The sequence below is a fragment of the Gallinula chloropus genome, assembly GCF_964237585.1.
Source record: "Gallinula chloropus genome assembly, chromosome: 2".
Taxonomy (NCBI): Eukaryota; Metazoa; Chordata; class Aves; order Gruiformes; family Rallidae; genus Gallinula; species Gallinula chloropus.
In genome coordinates, this window is record NC_140086.1 from 9,704,983 (window position 1) to 9,726,160 (window position 21,178).

Here is a 21,178-nt window from a genome sequence, read left to right on the forward strand (position 1 = left end):
ACTTAGGGATAGGGTGTAGCATAGGACAGGAACAATTGGACTCAATGATCTTAAACGTCTTTTCCAACCTAGTGATTCTGTGATACAAAATGTCAAATATTCACTCAGTTTCATATAGCAGGTCCCCAAAATGGGTCCCTAAAGGCCCACAGTGGCTTCTGTCAGGAATGATTGGCTCTGCTTTGTAAACCATCTGGTAGCTGAAGTGGATGTTTTTGCATAATCAGTGCAACAATCACGTCAATTTTCTTTTCATCAGCAAAGGGAAATGTGACTGTAATAAAACCCTGTCTGGAATAGTTTACATGACTTCTTTTTATGTAAAGGGTATAGAGCATAATGTTGTCTCCAATGTGTAAGTATGCAGATTGTGGAGTATTGTTTTCTTGCTCAGAAATACCTGTTTACACTAGAAATGCCAGCACTGAAAGATCTGCCATCAAACACATTAATAAGCAGGACTTTTTTTTTTTTTTTTAAATTCCCAGCAGATTTGCCAAGTTACTTATTAGAAATGCCAATGTTTTTCATATTTTCTGTGAAGACTAAAATATTTAGCCATGATTATTGCCATTTTTTTTCCTGTTTTCTCCATTAATTTAATCAGGTTTAATCAACGGGCTGTTGAAGGGAAGATAGTGGTTCAGACGCAGCAAACCTGCCCAACATGATTAAAAAGGAAAAAGACACCTTTCCCAATATGGTTTATGTGCAAATGAGATCCTCTCTTACATCAATATCAGTACCACCTTTATATAATTCTGTAAATCATATTCCAGATGAAACTTTGAACGAAGGGACATTTAACTCTGATCACCTGTAAAGAATACAATATATGAAAAAAACAGTTTCACCTCATGCCCAGAGGCTGTAGCTAAAGGAGCTGCACTGACAAGTTTGGGCTGTATTTGTATGTTGTTTACCCAGCTTGTAGCAGCCCAGTCCATGTGGATGTGTGCAGCCATTCCAGCACCACTAATAAAACCAGATGATTTCACAAAACGTCCCTGAGACAAAGAAGCAATTAAAGAATACTTTTAATTAATACGTTTTTAGAGATAATTTGTTTTCACAGATCTCTGTTTATATTTTTTCTTTTTTCTTATTTTTCCTCAGTCTTTTTGAAAGGCTTGCTACTCTTTTATTTTTTTGGTGGTTTGGGGTTTTTTTGGCATTAACAATCATGAAAACACCTATACTATTTTGATAAAACCCTAGTTTTTCAATCAGTACTTCACTGTAGTTCACTTCTTGTCAAGGAGAGGGGGATGCTATTACTTTTTGGTGCAGTGGGCTGGAAACAAAGTAATAACATCCAGCTCAAGAGAGAGTATTGGTTCTCATAGAATTTCTTTATTACACAGAGCCTTTTCACTGTTTGCAAGATTGCCTGGCATTGAATATTACTACATAAAAATTCTGAACCCAGCTAGCTTTTTTTTTCAGCCACTGAAATTAGCTGACTGCTAATGAGCTGGTAGTGTCTAACAAATACCCAGGATTAAACTTAATTCTCATGTAAGCATTTATAAGCATGAATTCGTTATGGCTTTGTCTCAAACATGAAAAAAAGTAAAAAATATCTGACCACCTTCAACATTTATGCTGTTTATTTCTGTGCACACTTTGCTGGTGGAAGAATAAGATGACACACTGCAGCTAGTTTACTTCCCTCCCCCCCCCCAGTCTGGGATGTGAACATCTGGCATCAGGACATAAAAGAAGATAAAACACTCCACCGCTTGTCTGCATGAATCAGTCTGCAACTGAGCTATGCTCAAAATAATGGGTGCTGGATTAATTTCTGCAAGGGTTATGGAAGACTCAGCAGGTTTTGGATGGGTTTTTGAAATGTTAAAGGTGACAGGAGTGTGTTTCACAAATGATGTTTACTGGGTCAGAGTGGGCTGAAGTTAATTTGTCACTTGGCGTCTTTTCTAGTAGATTTTATTTTCATGTTCCTACTGGACATCTATTTGGTAGAGTGGAACAAAAGAGTTTACTGATTTTATAAGTTGTTCCTAATTCAGAGGGGAGAAAATTATTAAAATGAGGTATCACATCTAATGTTTCTTTCAGTCACTGAAGATCTTGTTAGAAGACGGGCAGAGCACAACAACTGTGAAATTTTTTCCCTGGAAGAAATCTCTTTACATCAGCAGGAAATAGAAAAACTAGAGTATCTTGACAAATGGTGTCGAGATTTAAAAATTCTCTATCTTCAGAATAATCTAATTCCAAAAATTGGTAAGTGCTTTCAGGATATTTTTGTTTGTAAATGGATTTCTATGTACGATTTTGAAATCAGGAAATCTGTTGTGCTACACTTTTAAGGAAATGTGAAATGAGTAACCACAGAAAGGTTCTTTGTGAATCTGCATTTACAAGGCTTCTTTTCCATGTCTCTTTAGTAAATTTCTAGGAAGCTCAGAAATTTGCAAGGGAAATTTGAAACAAAAAAGATAGGACTGAGATACAAGTCACAAGAATATGAGTGTGGAACACCCTTTATTGATTAAATTCTCATAAAAAAAGATGTAACTTAAATATCCTGTCTTTGTGGTAAACACTGCCAAACAGTTTAGCTGTGTACTGTGATATCATAGGACTAGCTCTCTTTAAGCTCATTTTTAAATTCAGTTTGTATATAAATTGTATTTTTTGTTAACATTTTAATAATTTTCATTCAGATAAATTACTTGCATTTGTGCATAAACTATTTACAGTGAAGTCTCAATGGTTTTCCTGTACCACAGAAGTTATAATTTCATATGGTTCATGGTTCATGGTATAGGTTCACATGTTTGCTGGGCTCTCTACAGAAAGATACAGCATCAGGCATGGGGCTGGAAAAGCTTAGACTCTATAGTTAGTGTGTGGATGAAGAACAGAAAGTCCAAACTGCTCAGGGATTTTATTATATTTCTTTGAAGCTCCTTAAGAGGAAGAAAAAAGTCATAATCTGAGTTTTTAGGGTGAAATTCTGTGCTCAGGGCTTCTAGGCAAAGGTGCTAAATCTTCTGGAGGGTCTCATCAGGATGATATCTGCATTTCTTTGAGTGGAGGAATCTTGTCCCAGTGAGAGTAAGGTTTTTTAAACTGCTTTATGCCACTCTGACCATTAAAAATGGGACTAAAATAAATTTGGTTCTCCCTGTTACTGTGTCCTTAATAAGGCAGGAGACTGTCTCATTCCTTTGTCAGCACTCATACCTCCTTTAGGGTAGGAGTATGTATGGCATATTACTATTCAGACTATTGTTATTGCAGACAGTTTTTTTCCTGTTATCTCAGTTTTCAGATATTAAATTTGTATTTAATCTAACTGTAGGAGTTGGAAAAGTATGCAACTTCCTACTTCACATATTCTTGTATAATGTAACAGCTTTCCAAGATAGTGCTTAGTAACAAATGAAATAAACAACAAAAACAAACACCAAAACAAACAAACAAACAAGGTAGAAGTAGTGCCCCAAAGGTTTGCCAGTACTGGTTGTATTACGGAGTTCTGAATTTGAGAAGTAATTCTCCTCAGTGGATGCCAACATGTCCATGCAGAGCACACAGCATTACCAAGCACACTTCAGAGTATCGTAGCGGAATAATTTATATTGACTCTGTTGGGCTGTGTCTTTTCCCCTCTTGAGGAAAACCTTTATGCAGCTCTCAAGATCAGACTTGCCTACTAATATGACAGCAAGTTGTATGGCATCTTCTGTCAAGATGAGTCCTGTTTCTTTTCCCCTTGTCCCCATTCCCTTTCCCCCTCTCCTCCTTTTCCCCTTTTCCCCTCTCCTTCTCCCTCCTCCCTTGCCTCTCTTCCCATCCTTTTCTCTTTTATCTTTTCCTTTCCCTTTTCCTTTCTTTTCCTTTCATAGAAGACTCCCACAAGAGAAATTTTATGACCTCATTGGATAGGTTTCCCAGTCAGATCTTCAAAACATCCAGTGATTGGGGAGAAATTGGTGAACAGTGTCATAGGTTATACTGTGTATCTCATCTCAGATTTATGTCTCTGGCCTGTTTGTCATGTATACCAAGAGGGACAAGAGGACAATTTGAATATCTCACCATGCTTTTGTGACCAGTTCTCTTACATTATATTACATATTTTATAGATTTGTGGTTAAAAGTATGTTTAAACCTTCCTTATTTCTTTTTATTTTAACTTGTTTTTTCAGATAAGTTTTGGGTTTGTCTTATCAGCACTATAAAATATTAATTCCCAATAATCTGATGCATATCCTGACTTGTCCTTCCTATATTTCTACTTTATCATTTCCTTGAAGGAAAGTGAGCAAGTGAAATGATAATGCCGTTTGCAATGAAGAAAAGTGAAATAACAGATCTCTCTTTTGTTACAGAAAATGTGGGCAAACTAAAGAAGCTGGAATATTTAAATGTAGCTTTGAACAACATTGAACGCATTGAAAATCTGGAAGGTCAGATTTTAAACAAACCATTTTGCCTTTTCTTCTTGAAACACTTAAGTTGTGACATAGTGTAAAAGAGGGCAGAAGCTGTAAAGTATGTCCATCCGTAAAGGTACTTCATTGATACTTGAAGCATTTTTGTGTGCAGTGTTTCAACAAATGCTGCTTTGAGGAAATGTTTCCTTCTGCAGCAGTGTTATTTCTGAACTTCATTAAATGTGTTTTAACTTGGGTTTTTGCCAGTTTTAGCCATACCATGAAGAGTCAGTTGAGGAGAGGTAACAAGGCATTCAGACTGTTAAAACTGAAGTCCAGCTTATCCAGAAATGAATCACTGAATAGCTCATCTAGTATACAAGCACTGACCACAAAGTTTTGATAGTGATAAAACCAATAATGTTTTGATATTTCATATTTTACTGATTTTTTTTTCTCAATGTAAATATTTTGACATTAATCTATGAGTCACTTGTGACTGGGAAAAGTTGTATTCTGATAGGATGAAATTATTTGACAAACAGTATGTGGAGAGAGTTTTATATTCATGTGTTTCTGTGCATGTTTATGTGTGTGCATATGTCATGTGGACATTTATGTATTGGACATGTTGCATTATTTTTTTTTCAAACAGGCTGTGAAGAACTAAAGAAACTTGACCTCACAGCAAATTTCATTGGTGAACTCTCCAGTATTGAAGCCCTAAAATGTAATATACATCTGAAGGAACTCTTTCTAATGGGTAACCCATGTACTGAATTTGAAGGTTATAGGCAATTTGTGGTGGCGACTCTTCATCAATTAAAAGTAAGCTTTTCAAAATGAAATTGATATAAAAATCAATAGCCAGCACTGTTGACTGAACATACTAATCCCAAACAAAATAAATGCCTGTGGTAGGAAAACTAAGAACATTTTTCTTACTGTCCACAGGAAATTAAATTATATTCTCAACAATTAGTGACTACAATAAATAATGTGATAATAAATTAGTTCTAACTAAAGCTCATTTATTTCTTAACTTTTCTGTCATTGTCATTGGACATCCTTAATCAAAGTTCTAAAATATAAATACACTGTACAGTTCAGACGTTTTTTCTCACTTGTTTTTATATACACAATGTATTTTTGAATAATTTTCATGGCTGCAGAAAGTTACCAGGTTTTTTGGTACCATACCAACAACATATACCAAACCAACAGTTTAAGGCAGTAGAATGACAGAAAATGATGTGAAAATGGGCTATAGTGCACTGACTTGAAATAGAGATCACATTTTCTGAGATGATATACTGATGTAATGATTTCCTGCCATTGAAACTGGCAGTCCCAGTCCTGAAATATGCTCCCACAGTTTCACTTGGAGAAGCACAGATGCTTATTTAACTTACTAAGAGTGGAGTCGAATCACTTAGTTGGAAATAAAATAACTCATCAAAAGAAATAATTTCAGAATAGTTTTATGAGCTGAATCAAGGTCAGACAAATATCAGAAATGGCTGAAGTGACTCTCTCTACTACATATTCTAAGACCAACTGAAATTCCTGGAAAATGAAAAGAGCAGCTGTCAGACATACAAAATAATTTTCAGATCTCAATAACAACTTACTGATAATTTTTTATTACAGTATAACTTATATAGGACTATGATGGTTTGAAAAGGCATAGTTTTAATTTTATACAGAAAGTAAACTATTAAAATTAACCTGCATTTTAATGATTTTATTAATTTGAATATGTTTAAATTTTCTCACATATCTATATTATTTTTTTTGCCTTTGGGAAGTGTTTGGATAGCAAAGAAATAGAACGTTCAGAGAGGATTCAAGCACTTCAAAACTATCCAGAAGTGAAACAGAAAATTAAAGACCAGGAACAAGCTTATCTTCTCAAAAGGGCCAGAGAAAAAGCAGAGGCTCAGAAAAGAATGCAAGAAAGAAAGGACAAGAAACAAAAACAAATGGAATCTAAGCTTGGATTTGACAGGTAGCAGTAAGCAACAACAGTTTCTGAGTAAACAGTTCTCATTCTTCATTAGGAATTTTGTTTTTCCTCACTAAATAGTTTATATAATTGCACTTAACTATTTTAGTTTGTTGTTGTTTAGAATTATTGTTGATTCTAGCAGAATTATTTTTCTTCATGCATGTTCACTCTAATGAAAAATATAATTAATTACAAAGAAAATTAATTACTGACCTACAGACAGGCAGTGCAATAAAATTTTTGTCCCAAAACTCCAAGCTAAATTGTCTGGGTGCCAGAAGAGTGTAATTGATAGCTTCTTTCAAGAGAACAGTTGGAAATTGTTATTCAAGGTAAAGCAGAGAAAGCAGCTGTTCACCTGTAATTTCTTTTGCTTTAGAGTTATTAGATATGAAGACTCAAACAGAATATTGCAGATCTTTTGAGATGGAAAAGGCTATGGAATGTTGATTTCAATACTTCTTGTACCCAATATCAATGAGATTACCTAGACAGCAGAATGATTTTTGTCTGGGGTCATCTTCCACTGCAGTTGCCATCCGTCTTCTTTTTAATTTAATAGAAATTGAGCTGGCTAAGGAACTTTGTCCTCATAGATCACAGCTATATCATAAATTCAGTTTTCTCTATATATGGATAGAGAATTTTTTGAAGATTACGGGGGCTTAGGGCTAGAGGGAAAAATCATTCAGGTTCTAAGACAGCACCTGAGGAGATGCCAAAGTAAAATGTTGCTACGCTATAAATTTCTAATCTGCTGCTGCCTGATACTTGGAATACTTAAAAATCACAGAGACTGAAGGATTTCTTTCACCTGCAAGTTATGAGGGTGTTTGAAAATTCTGCTCCTGAAATGATATCTATTGTACTATCTATCAAGGTTTTCAGAGGGTTAGGCATAACCAGCATGTCACTTCTTAGTTAAGTCAATGAAAAACAGTATGTCAAAATAGGTTTTGTTGACTGATGAAAGAAGTAGAGAAGGGGATATTGCCCAAATCTATAAAATGCTGTTCTTTGTAGGAATTATACAGCTATTATTATTGGGTTAAAAAAATTATATATTTTAAGTGTTCCTTTACAAGTATTGTTACTCTTCCTTCATTGCACTGGGGTAATATTCCATGTGATCCTGTGTAGCCCAGACACCCTACAGAACAAAGAAAACAATCACGCAGAAGACAGAGAACAAGAAATGTGGAAAACAGTTGAAGAAGAAGACAGAAGATTTTGGGAGGAGCCTACACCATATACTCCAGAGTCTAGATTAGAAACTCACAGATATATTGAAGAAAAACGGAGAGCCAAAGACAATATAAGGTCTGGTTTTGTTTCATTTTATTCTATGAGTTGAGGAAGGGGAAATTTTCAAAGGTAAAGAGTAGAGGTAAGGCAACTGCCTCACATCAAATATTACTGAGAACTGACAGTTTAAATCCCTGTGTAAATATGCTTATAAAATAAAAATAATGTATTCAGAATTTTCTTGGTTTTGTTTTTGTTTCATTTTCTAAAATATATTTATGATACCATGTATATTGGTTTTCTTAAATAGAATTTTAAATATAATTTCTCCTTTCAACTACTTTTTATGGGCTTTAGAAGTTTCACTTTTCTGTGAGTGAACTAATACATTTCCTGTGGTTCAACATTTAATATTCTTCATGTTGTGCTTTCTGTTTTCCATGGAGGATCTGGAGATGTCTGGCCTCTGAAAAGCCTTTAAAACTTTATAAATTTAATTCTGGTTTTGCTGACCATGGAAAATTAATGCAGATGCTAGCAAAAAGAAGTAATAATCTTATTGCTGCTGGCTTATCAGTTCCACAAACATTGTATGCAACAGGGTTTTTTCTTTTTCCTTTTTTTCTCCTCTTTTACTTATATAACAGCATTTGTGTCAGAGATTTTTCTAGTTGTTTTTTTTAAAGACATGCTTTTTAAAAGATTTATCAAGTCTAAGTATTGAAAAAGTTCATTTATAGGGAACTCTCCAAGAAATTTGGAAATCTGCATAACATGTTGCTGTAATTAATTTACAATCTAGCACTTTCCCAGAAGAACCATTGTGGAACTCAGATTCTAGCTAGTTAGAATTTGGTTGTGTTTGGGGATGCCTTGCTCTAGTCAAAAGCAAATGTGTTCTAAATGTTTCCCTCTAAATAATCAAAGAGAGTTCAAATAGCAATATTCACAAAGATTCACAGAATTGTAGGGGTTGTAAGGGACCTCAAGAGATCATTGGGTCATATCCCCCTGCCAAAGCAGGTTCCTTAGAACAGGTTGCACAGGTAGGTGTCCAGATGGGTCTTGAATATCTCCAGAGAAGGAGAATCCACAAACCCCCTGTGCAGCCTCTAATAAAGATAGAATAATTTCTTTCTGGATTTTTCTAAATTTCAAAGGTATTTAAAGGAGTTAAAAATCCTGTAACAGTTCATTTTGGTTTAGTGCTGAGAAAGGTAAGAACAGAAAAGTGCCCCTGGCAACTTCAAATCATCCTTGCTTGTGGAAATTTAACTTTAGTATCAGTTACTTGGCTTATTTTAGTATAAAATTGACATGAACTGAATCAGACCAATGCTAAATTTGAACCTTTCTAGGACGTGTTAGCACACATTAAATTTGCCAGCTGGACACAGCAGATAATAAACTGAGCAGCTTTGGCTATTATCAAATGAGTGAATACTTGCAGTTTCATTCAAAGAAAGTTCAGTCAAGTGTAAAATCAGTTGCAGCTGAAAGGTGCACTGGATCTCCTTTAGCTGCCTGTAGCCAGAGCTAGGCCTTCCAGCTGATCTCAGTACCATGTTATACAAGTTATCTCGAGTTCTAATGGTTATGACATGACTGAATTTGCCTTTAAATGGTTCACATGAGCAGATAGATCTCATCTGGAAACAGATTTTTAACCGCTAAGACACGGTAGGATATAATTTCTTGAAGCATTTCTGAGAACTGCGTCTCTAGATCAGAGTGGTGATTCCTTCACTTTGCATTCAAGTGTCAAGAGCAGCAATTCAAGTATAGGCAACTCTGCTGGTTTCAGCTAGGATAGTTAATTCTCGTTCTAGCAGCCAGTGCAATGCCATGTTTGGGAGTCAGGATGAGAGCAGTGCTGATAACACCATGATATTTTAGCTGTTGCCGAGCAGTCAAGGACTTTTCAATTGTTCATATTTCTCTGCTAACTAGAAGGGGGAGAGCACCCAGGGAGCTGGAAGGGGACACATCCAGGACAGGTGACCCAAACGGGCCAAAGAGGATATTTCATGCCAATTATGTCATGCTCAGCATAAAGGGGGGCTGATGGGAGGAAGAGCACGTGACTACAGGACGTGCTTTTGGGAATGGGTCGGTTTCAGGACAGCTCTGAGCTGTATGATCTGAATTGTGTGGTTCAGTGAGAAACTGCCTGTGTGTATCACCAGTTCTGTATATTTTGCTATAAAGTCCTGTTAATGTTATCTCTCCCTTTCTCTGCTGTCCCAGTGAACTGTTCTTATGCCAACCCGTGAGGTTTGGGGTTTTTTGGGGGTCCTTTTTCCTTCCTCCCCCCTCGCCTCTCCTCCCGTCCAATTGCCCACACACCCCCTCTTAGATAGAGAGCAGCTGCATGGTGCTTGGCTCTTGGCTGGGGCAAAACCACGACACCCACAAACCCAACATTAAAGCTCTCATTTATAGTCTCATTTTAACACATGGAAACTTTCTTAAACAGAAGTTTTGATTTAGTAATTCCAGTAGCTCTACCTGAATGTTTTTACTTCTTCAAATCCCCTATATTTATGGACAACATCTTTTTTGATGCTTTTTTCCCAGTTTCAGCTGGGATAGAGTTAAATTTTCTTACCAACAGCTGGTGTAGTGCTGTGTTTTGGATTTAGGATGCGGGTGATGTTGATAACACACTGATAATTTTAGTGGTTGCCAAGCAGTCAGGTGTTTCACAGTTTCTGATACTGGACTGCCAACAACAAGGTGAGGGGTGCCCAAGAAGCTGGCAGGGACACAGCTGGGGCAGCTGACCCCAACTGACCAAAGGGATATTACATACCATATGATCTCATGCTTAGCACATAGCTGGTGGAGTTGTCTAGGAGGCAGCATGGCTCAGGAACTAGCTGAGCATTGGCTCTGGGTGGAAATTTGATACAGCATGTTTTGTTCCTGTGATAAGTTGTTGCCTTAACATCAAATACCAGGTAATTCTTATGTCTTGCCATCTTTTTTGCTATTAAACGTAAAATACTAGAATGTGAAATCATAAACCATTTTTCTTTCTGTTTTGTTAAGGGAATCAAAGAAGAGAGAGAAGCCTCTTCAGACACTGATCACTGCAGAAGGAAAAGTTCTGAATGTGAACGTGCCTAAGTATGTAAAGTTAAGGGTTTGAACAGGCTGGCCTCTTTATTGTTGATTTGGGCAGTTATTCCAAGATACACGACAAAACAAATACAAGGCGGCTCATGTATTCTTGTTGCAGTGTTATATCCCTAATGGGGAATTCTAAAATGATGTTCTGATCCTGGAGAAAGAATTAGTTTTCAGTGAGTTAAGTTTTGAAGGCTGTTTAACATCTTGGCCTTTGATGATGATGATGATTAAGAACTTGTTTTTCTGTAGCAGATAAGTTTTACTCTTTTCTATGGTAAGTCTTTCTTTTTTGAGCATCTTGCTAATAGTGGAAAAAGTTTAACTGGTTTGACTATTGAAGTTGAATGTGTGAGTAGCCATTCTAAGTGTAGAAAAATACATCCAAGTAATGTATTTGTACACAACTGGCAGATTTAGGAAGAATATGTAATTCACATCCATGGCCTGAGGTCCTTTGACACTGAATGAGGTCTCTAACAACAGAAGATGGTGATATGGAGAAAGCTCATGTATTTTATCATTGATAGAACACTTGGGTATTGGAATGATGTTCCAGGGATACCAGCCATGTGTTACCATTAGTTTCACTTGAACCAAGCCTGCCTTTTCTAAGGGGAAACAGGAGACAGGAAACATTTTTTTCTTATAAACAAGACCCCAAAGAGCCTCCTACAGGAGACTGTGATCCAAAGTTGCCTATGAAGGGCCACATGCCTGTCTACTATCCACTGATTTAGCTACAAAATAAAAATTAAGAACATGCTTATTGTTAGCATGAACAGTGCTTTCAAATCTTGGAAATTTATAAAGCATGCAAATTCATGGGATTTGAAAACTTTCATTCTAGGATCAATGCATAATTTTCAGTGGTACAGAGAAAATTAAAGGTAGTGGCAGCAGAGCTCATGATTTTTCCATCTCTACCACAAGTTATTTACTATTGTACTTTTAAAATTTGAATATGCTGACTGGAAAAAAATTGATTCAAAAAAGACAAGTCTAAGTTTACATTTTGTGTTAATAGAATTTGATTATGTCTTTAAAGAGCAGAGATATTTAGAATAAGTAGAATAAACCTCTAGCTCTCTTTTTAGGAGCAATACAGTACACTGGAGTTCACTGTTTGTAGCAATCCTGTATGTGTCACCCAAATTTAGTCTGTGGATGTGCCAGGTAAAAGTGAGATCAATGAGCAGGTTTTGTCACGGCTTCAACAAGAATGTCACAGCTCTTCAGTGTATTGGACAGACATAAATTAAAAGATATTAGACAGATGGTGTTCTTCTAAGTTTTTGCTTCAGTGCAAGAGCCGAACATCCATATCAATATCCAAGCTTCTCTGATATTCTTTAGGAAGGTTAGCAAGAGGAATGCTAACCTGCATTCTACTCAGAACAGACTATTTATCTTCCTCAATTCTGGTTATGATTCCCCCTAGACAGTTTTACAATTCTTTTCACTTTTTCAGCCTTCAGTTTTTAGTGAATTCTCAAAATTTGTGATGTAGTAAGAGAAAAAATTGTGAATGGGAAACAAAGTTGTTCTGTATTCTTTGCTGTCTTCCATTAAAAAATATGCATAAACTAAAAGGTCTGTCAGCTTTCTTGCAAGCTGACTGTTTCAGAAAACAAAAGAGCAAAGAGTTAAGAAGTATACCTGGCAATTTTTTTGTTATTGTTGAAAAAACTATCATCTAAACTGTTAACATTTCAGCTTCTTTATACTAATAATTAATTTATAAAATTCCTATTATATATAGGTGGGTTATATTCTGGTTTCTTCTCTAATAAATGGGAAATGTTTGACTATATGAGCAGAATTTGTAAGTTTAGACTAGATGAAGTGCAATCATTGGAACATGTCCAGAGGAGGGCCACAAAAATGATCAAAGGGCTGGAGCACCTCTCCTATGAAGACAGGCTAAAAGAGTTAGACTTGTTCAGCTTAGAGAAGAGAAGGCTCCGGGGGGATCTTATAGTGGCCTTCCAGTACCTGAAAGGTGCCTATAAGAAAGCTGGGGAAGAACTGTTCACAAGGGCATGTAGCAATAGGACAAGGGGTAATAGTTTTAAACTAGAATAGGAGAGATTTAGGTTGGATAGTATGGGAAAAATATTCAATATGGTGGTGGTGAATCACTGGAACAGGTTGCCCAGAGAAGCAGTGGAGGCCCCATCCCTGGGGATATTCAAGGTCAAGCTTGATGTAGCTCTGAGCGACCTGCTCTAGTGAAGATGTCCCTGCTTACTTCAGGGGGACGACCTTTGAAGGTCCCTTCGAACCTAACACGTTCTATGGTTCTGTTTCTATGATCTTGTTACAGTTGTAGTAATAAATTTTGTTTTCATTCATAGCTGGTAAGATTCCTTCACAATTTTAATAATTCAGCCAGCAGATCACAAAGGTGCAGCTAATACAATCTACCATCTTATTTTCAACAAAAATCATAAACCTCATAGAATCAAGGATATTGTTCAAATCATGTTTTACTTTGGAAACGCACAGGTAGATATTTATACTGTAGGCAAATTAATTACTAAGAACAAAGAGGCTATTTTGGTTTTGCATGTGATAAGGTTAGGATTACCAAGTTCTGGGCTTTTCATGCTTTCTGTGAGCTGGTTTTGGATGCAGATGTTAATACAGCAGACAGACTTCACCAGCAGATGTCTCCCGTTCTGCATTGACAGACACGTCTTAATTTCAACTGACCTTCAGCAAAACCTTTTTTTGTTTGGTTGAGTGGGGAGAACAGAAAATAAATGTAAGAATGACTTTGGTTCAAGTGACAGTATTCTTTTCTGTTCAGGAGGAAAACTGCAACTGTTTCTAAAATGATCATGTGACAAACTGTCTGAATAGTGTACATATTAATCAAATTGCTAGCAGATGAATTTGAAGTGCATCATAATGAGTGCTTATTATTCACTACAATTCTATTTATCCTGGGGGTGTTTCTTGTCATTATTATTAGGCTTTACTTCTCTTTGAAAGATGATGAAGACAACAACCAGATCATCTTGGATCTTGCTGTTTACAGGTCAGATTTTTTTTCCTCTTAATTTTTGCCATTCTTAAATTCTAATACACAGTGTTTCAAGTATACTCCCCTGGGTAATGAGGACTTTTCAAGAGGAAAACAAATAATGTAGGCAGTAATGGCATCAAGCTTAAAGCTTGTGCCAAAGAAGTGAAGCTGAGTAAACCAAAGACCCTTCAGACTGTTACGTTACTCCTGAATGATAGTACCTATTAGTCCTTTTTGGAATTGATGTTTTCTGCAGTCCACAGGCAGATTTCATCCACAGTTATCCTTTTATACTTATGTAAAATTGTTGTGGTTTTACCCCGGCTGAGAGCTGAGATCCAGGCAGCTGCCTGCTCCTTAAAGGAAAAGAGCAGGGGAAGAGGGAAGGGGGTGTGAGAGGAAAGGGAAGGGAAAAGGAAGGGGCAAATAACCCCAAAACGAAGAAACTAAGAGGCCCCTGGGTTGGGATAAGGATAGTTTACTAAGATAACGAAAGATACAATCTAACAATGCTAACAGGACTTTAGAGCAAAAATCTATGAAGCTGTTGATACACAATGCAGTTTCTCACCGAACCCACAACTCAGGCCGTGCCACCCAGAGCCGTTCCGGAACCCGACAGTCCCCCAAAAACCGCGCGTCCCGGAGCCGCCCCTGCTCCTCCTCCCATCAGCCCCCCTTTATCCTGGGCAGGACGTAATTGGCATGGAATGCTTTCTTTGGCCAGTTTGGTCACCTGTCCTGGCTTCGCCCCTCCTTTCTCATGAATAGAGAAATACGAAGAGCTGAGAAAGTCCTTGAGTGACAGCAACTAAAAACATCAGGGTGTTATCAGCACTGCTTTCATTTTAACTCTCAAACACAGCATTCCATCCGCTGCTACAAATGAAGTTAACTCCATCCTGACCAAAACCAGGACAAAAATCTTTTCCATGCTTCATTTGCAGATTAGAATTGTAAGGAAGGGTTGTTTTTCCCCCCTATTCTCTGGCCCTAAAAGTGCTCTAGTATACGTGTCCTTCTAGTTCAATTCTTCTTCCCAAGACAGAGTAGGGCAGCCTTACCTTACTTCTCCTGCTTACTGGAAAGAGTCCATGGCTCATGCAGCTTCCTGAACTGTGCCAGGGCATTATCTGGAAGAAATCTGGTTGAACCAGGCCAACATATGAGAAGGAAACCTGATATCTGTTTGATACTATATACTGCTAAGCAGTACAGTGGCCTTGCCCATACGTCAGGAAAGGGTTGGAAAGCCACAAACTTATTTACCCATAGTAGGAACTTGTTAAGAGTAAAGATTGAACTAGTTTTATACTACAGAAACCTTTTTCAATGCCAGGTGTTCTTCCCTTACAGCTCATTAATTTCCCTCAAAAGAGGCCTGCTCCATGTTTCTGAATTACAAGAATTAGGGTTTTTGAAACCTGAGAAAAACTGTTCGGGTGCAAGAAGATGTTGGATATGTTGTAATATTCTGTGCTCACTTGTAATAAATCCAAACTAAAAAGCTTTAAAAATTCACCTGAGAAGTAATATTATAAAAGAAGAGAAATAGGGAATATGTACTTGTGTATTTGCTAGTAGGTTACAGGAACATAAGTGTATGTGTCACATGATGAAGAGCAGATGCTAAAGTAGAGCTTCTATAGGTCACAAATTTTGGTTGAGAGTATTGAAAATTAAATGTACTGTGTTTTCTGGGAGCTTAAAATATTTATGTTCGTTGTTTACCAGCAAATTCTGTGAAAAAAAACCCAAACTCTCATTATAAATTTACTAGTAAAGCCTTCAGAAAGAAGAATAGCAAAGTACTTTTACAATTTTAAATACCAAATAGGTGAATTTTCATATTAATGTAAAGGACTAAATTAATAGAAGAAAGACTTTCATTTTCCACAAGGATTTTGAATTCTTGCAGTTATACAATAACTGATGTGGTGGACTTGACAGAATTTAGATGTTATTTTATTTGACATTCTGTGAACACAGAGAAAGATCATGGTTTTCTTCCAAAGTCATTAAATCCTAATAACATTTCATATCATTTAATAACTGAAATTTAAGTTTATAGTTTATAAACTATAAAATCATCATTAAAGAGCTGTATAGTGAGTGTGCACTGCTCATTTACAAGACTATATTTTAAATTGATTCATTTATTTTTATGTTGTTCTGAAGGCATTTGGACACTTCTCTGCTTGATGTTGATGTCCAGCCAACTTACATAAGAGTATTGGTGAAAGGAAAGGTTAGTGTTTTCATACTACATTAATCTCAAATCAGAGTTAATGCTCATCATCGTTATCTAGTGGACTCTGGATCTCGCTTTTATGAATTACCAACTGTATATACCTATGCTTTCAGATTTGCATATAAAACAACACATAAACTGTGGAACTCCTGATCAGAAAACATACAAAACCTGAAATTTCTCTCTCTTTCTCTCTCTCTCTCTCATCTCTCTCCTTATTCCCCCTTTACCTCTGTGTACCATAATTCACTGAAGAAGTGAGCTTTCTAGTTGCCCTACACTAGAATTCAGCAATTTCACAATCTGGAATTTATAGCTGACAGAAACAGATGGATGTATATTTTTTTGAAAGGACATTTAAGATGTCATTCCAGTTTTCTCTCTTTTCAGCAGTTTTAATTTTATCATCAATTTTTTTAAAAATTCAAAGTACTTGCACAGTAAACCAAAATCCCTATTTTTGACTGTACCAACTGCATAAAAAAAACTTCTGAATTACTTTATGTCTAAAATAGACTGGATAATCTTTCTCATTTAATTGCTAATATAAGTCAAGCATCATTTTATAACCTTCTTTAGAAATGTCACTTCAGGAATGACAGCAATTCAGGAATATACATATGACTATGCTTGTAAGTAAAAGCCATTTAGCATGCTAATCATTTATTAGGATTAGTAACACTACATACAAAGTGAGAGGATTTAGGCCTGTATTGTCCTTAAGATCAAAGGATATGACAGTGATGTTTCTGCATGTGTTCTGTCCAGGTCAAAAAAAAAAAAAAAAAAGAAAGAAGTATATATATATTTAGTATGATATACTTCAATCCCATTTTTTTTCACAGCCTTTTCAGCTTGTGCTTCCTGAGGAAGTGAAACCAGACAGCAGCTCTGCTAAAAGATCACAGACTACTGGTCATTTAGTTGTCAGCATGCCAAAGGTACGTAAAATAATCTGAAGATCTGGTGTAGCAAGACACTTTACCAAGTGTATGTAATCATAGAGCAAGAGGGTTGTGGCAACATGGTGTTTCAACTGAGAATTGCTGCACAGCAGTCTGTAGTACTTAAAGATGCCTGTGTAGAAGTCATATGTCCCTAGTATCCTGAACACTGTGCTTTTCTATTTCACCTGCTCTTGGATGTTTGCCTTTATGGTGTCATGCTGATCAGACTTCTAGTCAATGAAAGTTCTGCTGACAAGTAAAAGTAAACTGAGTTTAAGTGGGTTTTTTTTTTTTTTATTCTTTTCCCTGCCCAGCCCAGTTCTTGTAGTGTAAATGACAGCAGACTGAAGTATGGCCACATTATTTGCTCTTCACTCCCTACCCTGGATGTGTAAGCAGTCTTGTGATTTGTGGGATGACATAATGAGTAGATGAGGTAGAACCAAAGGTGGAACCAGGACATCTGCCCATTCCCACACATTTGTAAAAAAGGAGAGAATAAAGAAGGTACAACCAGTAATGAGGAATAATTGAAGATATGGAGATCAACTTGCCTTACAGAAGCAGGCAGTGACAGAGGTAACTGGGGGGAGTTAGGGGGCAGGAAATACATGGAAGATGTAGCAGTACAGAAGGAATAGAAGGCAAGATGCATAGGGAATCTGAATGGGAGAGGTATCTTCAGGTTTGAGGCATGATGGGTGGGATGGTAGAAGAAATGAAAGCATTTAAGGTGAGACTTGATGTCATCTGGTGCAAGACTGCATTCTTGGACCTGCAAGAAAAGCAGAGATGGATTGAAGTGTGTGGAGCAGACAGGGAGCTGAAAGTTTTGGTAAGACAGAGGTCTGGAGATGTGAATGGGTTATATGGTGGAGCTGTAGAAAAGGTTAAAATCAACTTCAACATCATGCTCACCAGCCATTATGCCTTTGGAAGGCTGGACTGCTTTTAAGGCCTCTAGGACTGCATCATGTATTTTTGGCTTTCAGAAATAGGGTAACTCTGTCCAAGGATAGTTATAGGAAAAAAATATTCTTGGTGCTCTAGCCTGATCCTTCTGGCCTCTAGTAAGCTTCTCTGCTATGTAGGAGCAGTGGGACATGGTGCTACATATGACAGCATTTTCTTCTGAAGAAGAAACCTTCAGCTCCTATTTGGGGCAATTTCTCTTAGCTCTGATTTAATTCTAAGACTATGCAACTAGCAGTTGTAACTAAACAGTTATTTTTCAGCTCTTGGCTTTTTCCACCTGTAGTTCTATACATTGTATGTTTTCTTCTACCCTTCAATCCCATACCATCTGTCTTGCCCTACGTGGACAACCTCTCATTAAATCACAAACTGTCATTATAGGATCAAACATGCAATTTTACTAGGATCTTGAAGAATGCTGAAAATTGTACTTGTTTGGTTAAGATCTGTATTTTATTAATGCTCAAAGCCCACTCTTATGTAGATTTATACTTTACTAAATGTATTTATTTGAAACAGAAGCCTTGACTTTTGCTGTTCTGGATAATATAATTTTCAAATATTTCTGAACAGTTTTGTTTACTATTTATTTTTCTCTTGGATATTTTGAGTACTATCAATTTTCTATCCCATAACCTGCTTTTATTACTCATATTTCCTGTTTGTCTCTTTTTTGGTTACCAGTGCCTCAGAAAAATGTAAATAATTCAAAGACCCTCTGGATATATTGAAATCTGCTGCCTGCCTAGAAAGCCCCACCTAATCATCAAAATTATTATTAAATCAACTTAATAATAATTGCCTTTATTGAAATATTAACTTTATATTTCACCTACCTTGTTATTTTAGCTACACCTTTATATTTTACATACCCTGGTGGTCTGCAGCCTGTTTCATCTCAAAATCCAAAGATATTTGTGAGATTTGAGGAGAGAGATGCTCTACTGAATAACAGTTTGAGGGAGGCAAGCCTTCCCCTCTGTTCAGTAATGGTGAGACACACTTGGAGTGCTGTGTCCAGTACTGGGCAGATTAGAGGGTATCCAGCAAAGGACCACAAAGATGGTGAAGAAACTGGAGTATCTCTCCTAGGAGGAAAGGCTGAGAGGGCTGGGATTGTTCAGCCTGGAGAGGAGAAAGCTTCAGGGGATTTTATCAACACATATAAATACCTGAAGGGATGGCTTATAGCTTGGTGAAATCAGGCTCCCTTCAGTGGAGCCCAGTGACAGGACCAGAGGCAATGGACACAAACTGAAACACAGCAGGTTCCCTCTGAACATCAGGAAACATTTTTTTACTGTGAGGGTGAGTCTCTATCCATGGCATTATTCAAAAGCTGCCTGGACATAGCATGGTCCTGTACTTACATGGGCAACTGGTTCTAGCTGGCCCTGCCTGAGTCGGGCAGTTGGCCCAGATGACCTCCAGAGGTACTTTCCAACTCCTACCATTCTGTCTGTTTCTGATCCTGTAAACTTCATGGGTTTCTGACCAAAGATGGAGCTGTGCTACTTCACAGCAATTGTACATACCAGGTACAAGCCTATTGTTCTTTGTTCTATATTACAGTCACAGAATCTGTTCCCTTCCCCCAGAACTGAATTAGAGTGCACAAGCTACATTTTTGGAATACCTATCCTTTTCAGATGCTCTCTATCCATAAAAATTTTATTGTTATGAATAGGATATAATTTAGGAAGCAAAGTATAATGAATAAATATTAGCAACAAAACTTGGTAATTTTCTTCCAGAACTTTATGACTCAGGTTATCAGCCATGTTTGAGAATGTTAATTTGATGCTATCAAGAGAATAAGAATTCTTTTTAGGAAGATAATAGGAAGAACAGAGTTTATGCAACTTCTTTCAAGCTCTATCAGTGATAAGACAATCTTATGACTTTATATTTAACCTTCTGTTCCTGATATACAATTATTATGAAAATAAAATTTGCAACTAGATAAATGGTCTATCCCATTCCTTAGGTAACAAAAATGTTGAAAATGCTTTTAACCTAAAAATAGTTTCTTATAATATGCTTCTTGCAATACTATCCTGAAAAGATACCTCTCTTCTCAGTAACAAAACAGAAAGCCGACTAAATTCTGTCAGTGTTATTCACTTGCTTTAGTGAGTTTGTGATCAGGTTACTAAACCTTTCACCATTCATCTTCAAGCCTGTTCATAGTTTCCTAGCCTTTAAAATGAAAACCAAAACCTTACCTTCTGATGACCTTGGCACATCATAGATGAGGGAGATAGGAAATTCCACATGAAGTAAAATAAACAATTTTCACCTTTTCTGAAAACATTTTTCTTAAACATACTATTTACTGCACAGCAAATCACAGTAGAATGAGTGTCTTCCTAAGGCTTAATTGCCTACAAACCTATTTTGAAGGTCATCTAAACAAACTGAAGGACATAACATTCAGAGAAATTATATAGTGAGACTATCAAAGTGTAGTGTTTATTCTGGAACAATCATTTGTGCAGAGATTTTTGCATAAGTAAGGAGTCAACAATGAGTACACTACAGGCTTTATGTTCTGGGAAAAATGTTTGTCATATGAAGCTTTTCAAACTTTGCACCTCTATTCTCTGAAAGTGTCATCAGATGACTCAGGAAAAATAAAACCCGAGAGTTTCTTTAACAGACTGTGCCCAAAATTGGCATATCCAATCAGTGATTTTGTAAAATGTCATCAGTAGTTTTCACCAGAAGCATTTAAATTAATGTCTGAGAAATAGCATCAAAAACCAGTGTTATTAGCAAGCAGTTTTTATTTGGTATTCTGAGACATTCTGTGTCACATTTTAAAGCTTCACTTTTCTTATTTTAGTGAATCAGAGAGCAAAATTTGGACTTGTTATTTATTAATTATTATACAAGCAGTTGCAAATTATTTCTGACAGCTTTTTATTGCTTGGGCCTTCAAAAGCACTTAAAAACTTTAAGATCAATGAGAGTTAGATTCCTTAATTTAAAAATAGGAGTGGTACATATTATGCATGTCAGTGTAAAGGTTTTTTGATAGAATTTCATTATATAATTCTTATTTATCTAGGTACAGTAAACACAGTAATATTTCATTGCATCAAAGGCATGGGGAGACATGCAGCTGTGGAGCACTGGTAAATGTGTTTCAGGGAATTCAAGAATCAGAAAGCCACTGAGAGA

General features: G+C 36.6%; 1 protein-coding gene across 1 annotated transcript in view; it reads left to right on the forward strand.

Moving 5' to 3' along the window:
- The window catches only part of DNAAF11 (dynein axonemal assembly factor 11), a gene marked incomplete at both ends in the record, with an annotated part of 32,587 nt that overhangs the window by 1,592 nt on the left and 9,817 nt on the right, over positions 1–21,178 (forward strand). Inside the window, 9 exons of the mRNA XM_084280250.1 lie at positions 2,080–2,247; positions 4,365–4,442; positions 5,065–5,237; positions 6,218–6,417; positions 7,558–7,737; positions 10,714–10,791; positions 13,769–13,834; positions 16,001–16,070; positions 16,919–17,014. Of these exons, the coding sequence (XP_084136376.1) occupies positions 2,080–2,247; positions 4,365–4,442; positions 5,065–5,237; positions 6,218–6,417; positions 7,558–7,737; positions 10,714–10,791; positions 13,769–13,834; positions 16,001–16,070; positions 16,919–17,014 (1,109 nt within the window). The remainder of the gene's footprint in view (positions 1–2,079; positions 2,248–4,364; positions 4,443–5,064; positions 5,238–6,217; positions 6,418–7,557; positions 7,738–10,713; positions 10,792–13,768; positions 13,835–16,000; positions 16,071–16,918; positions 17,015–21,178) is intronic.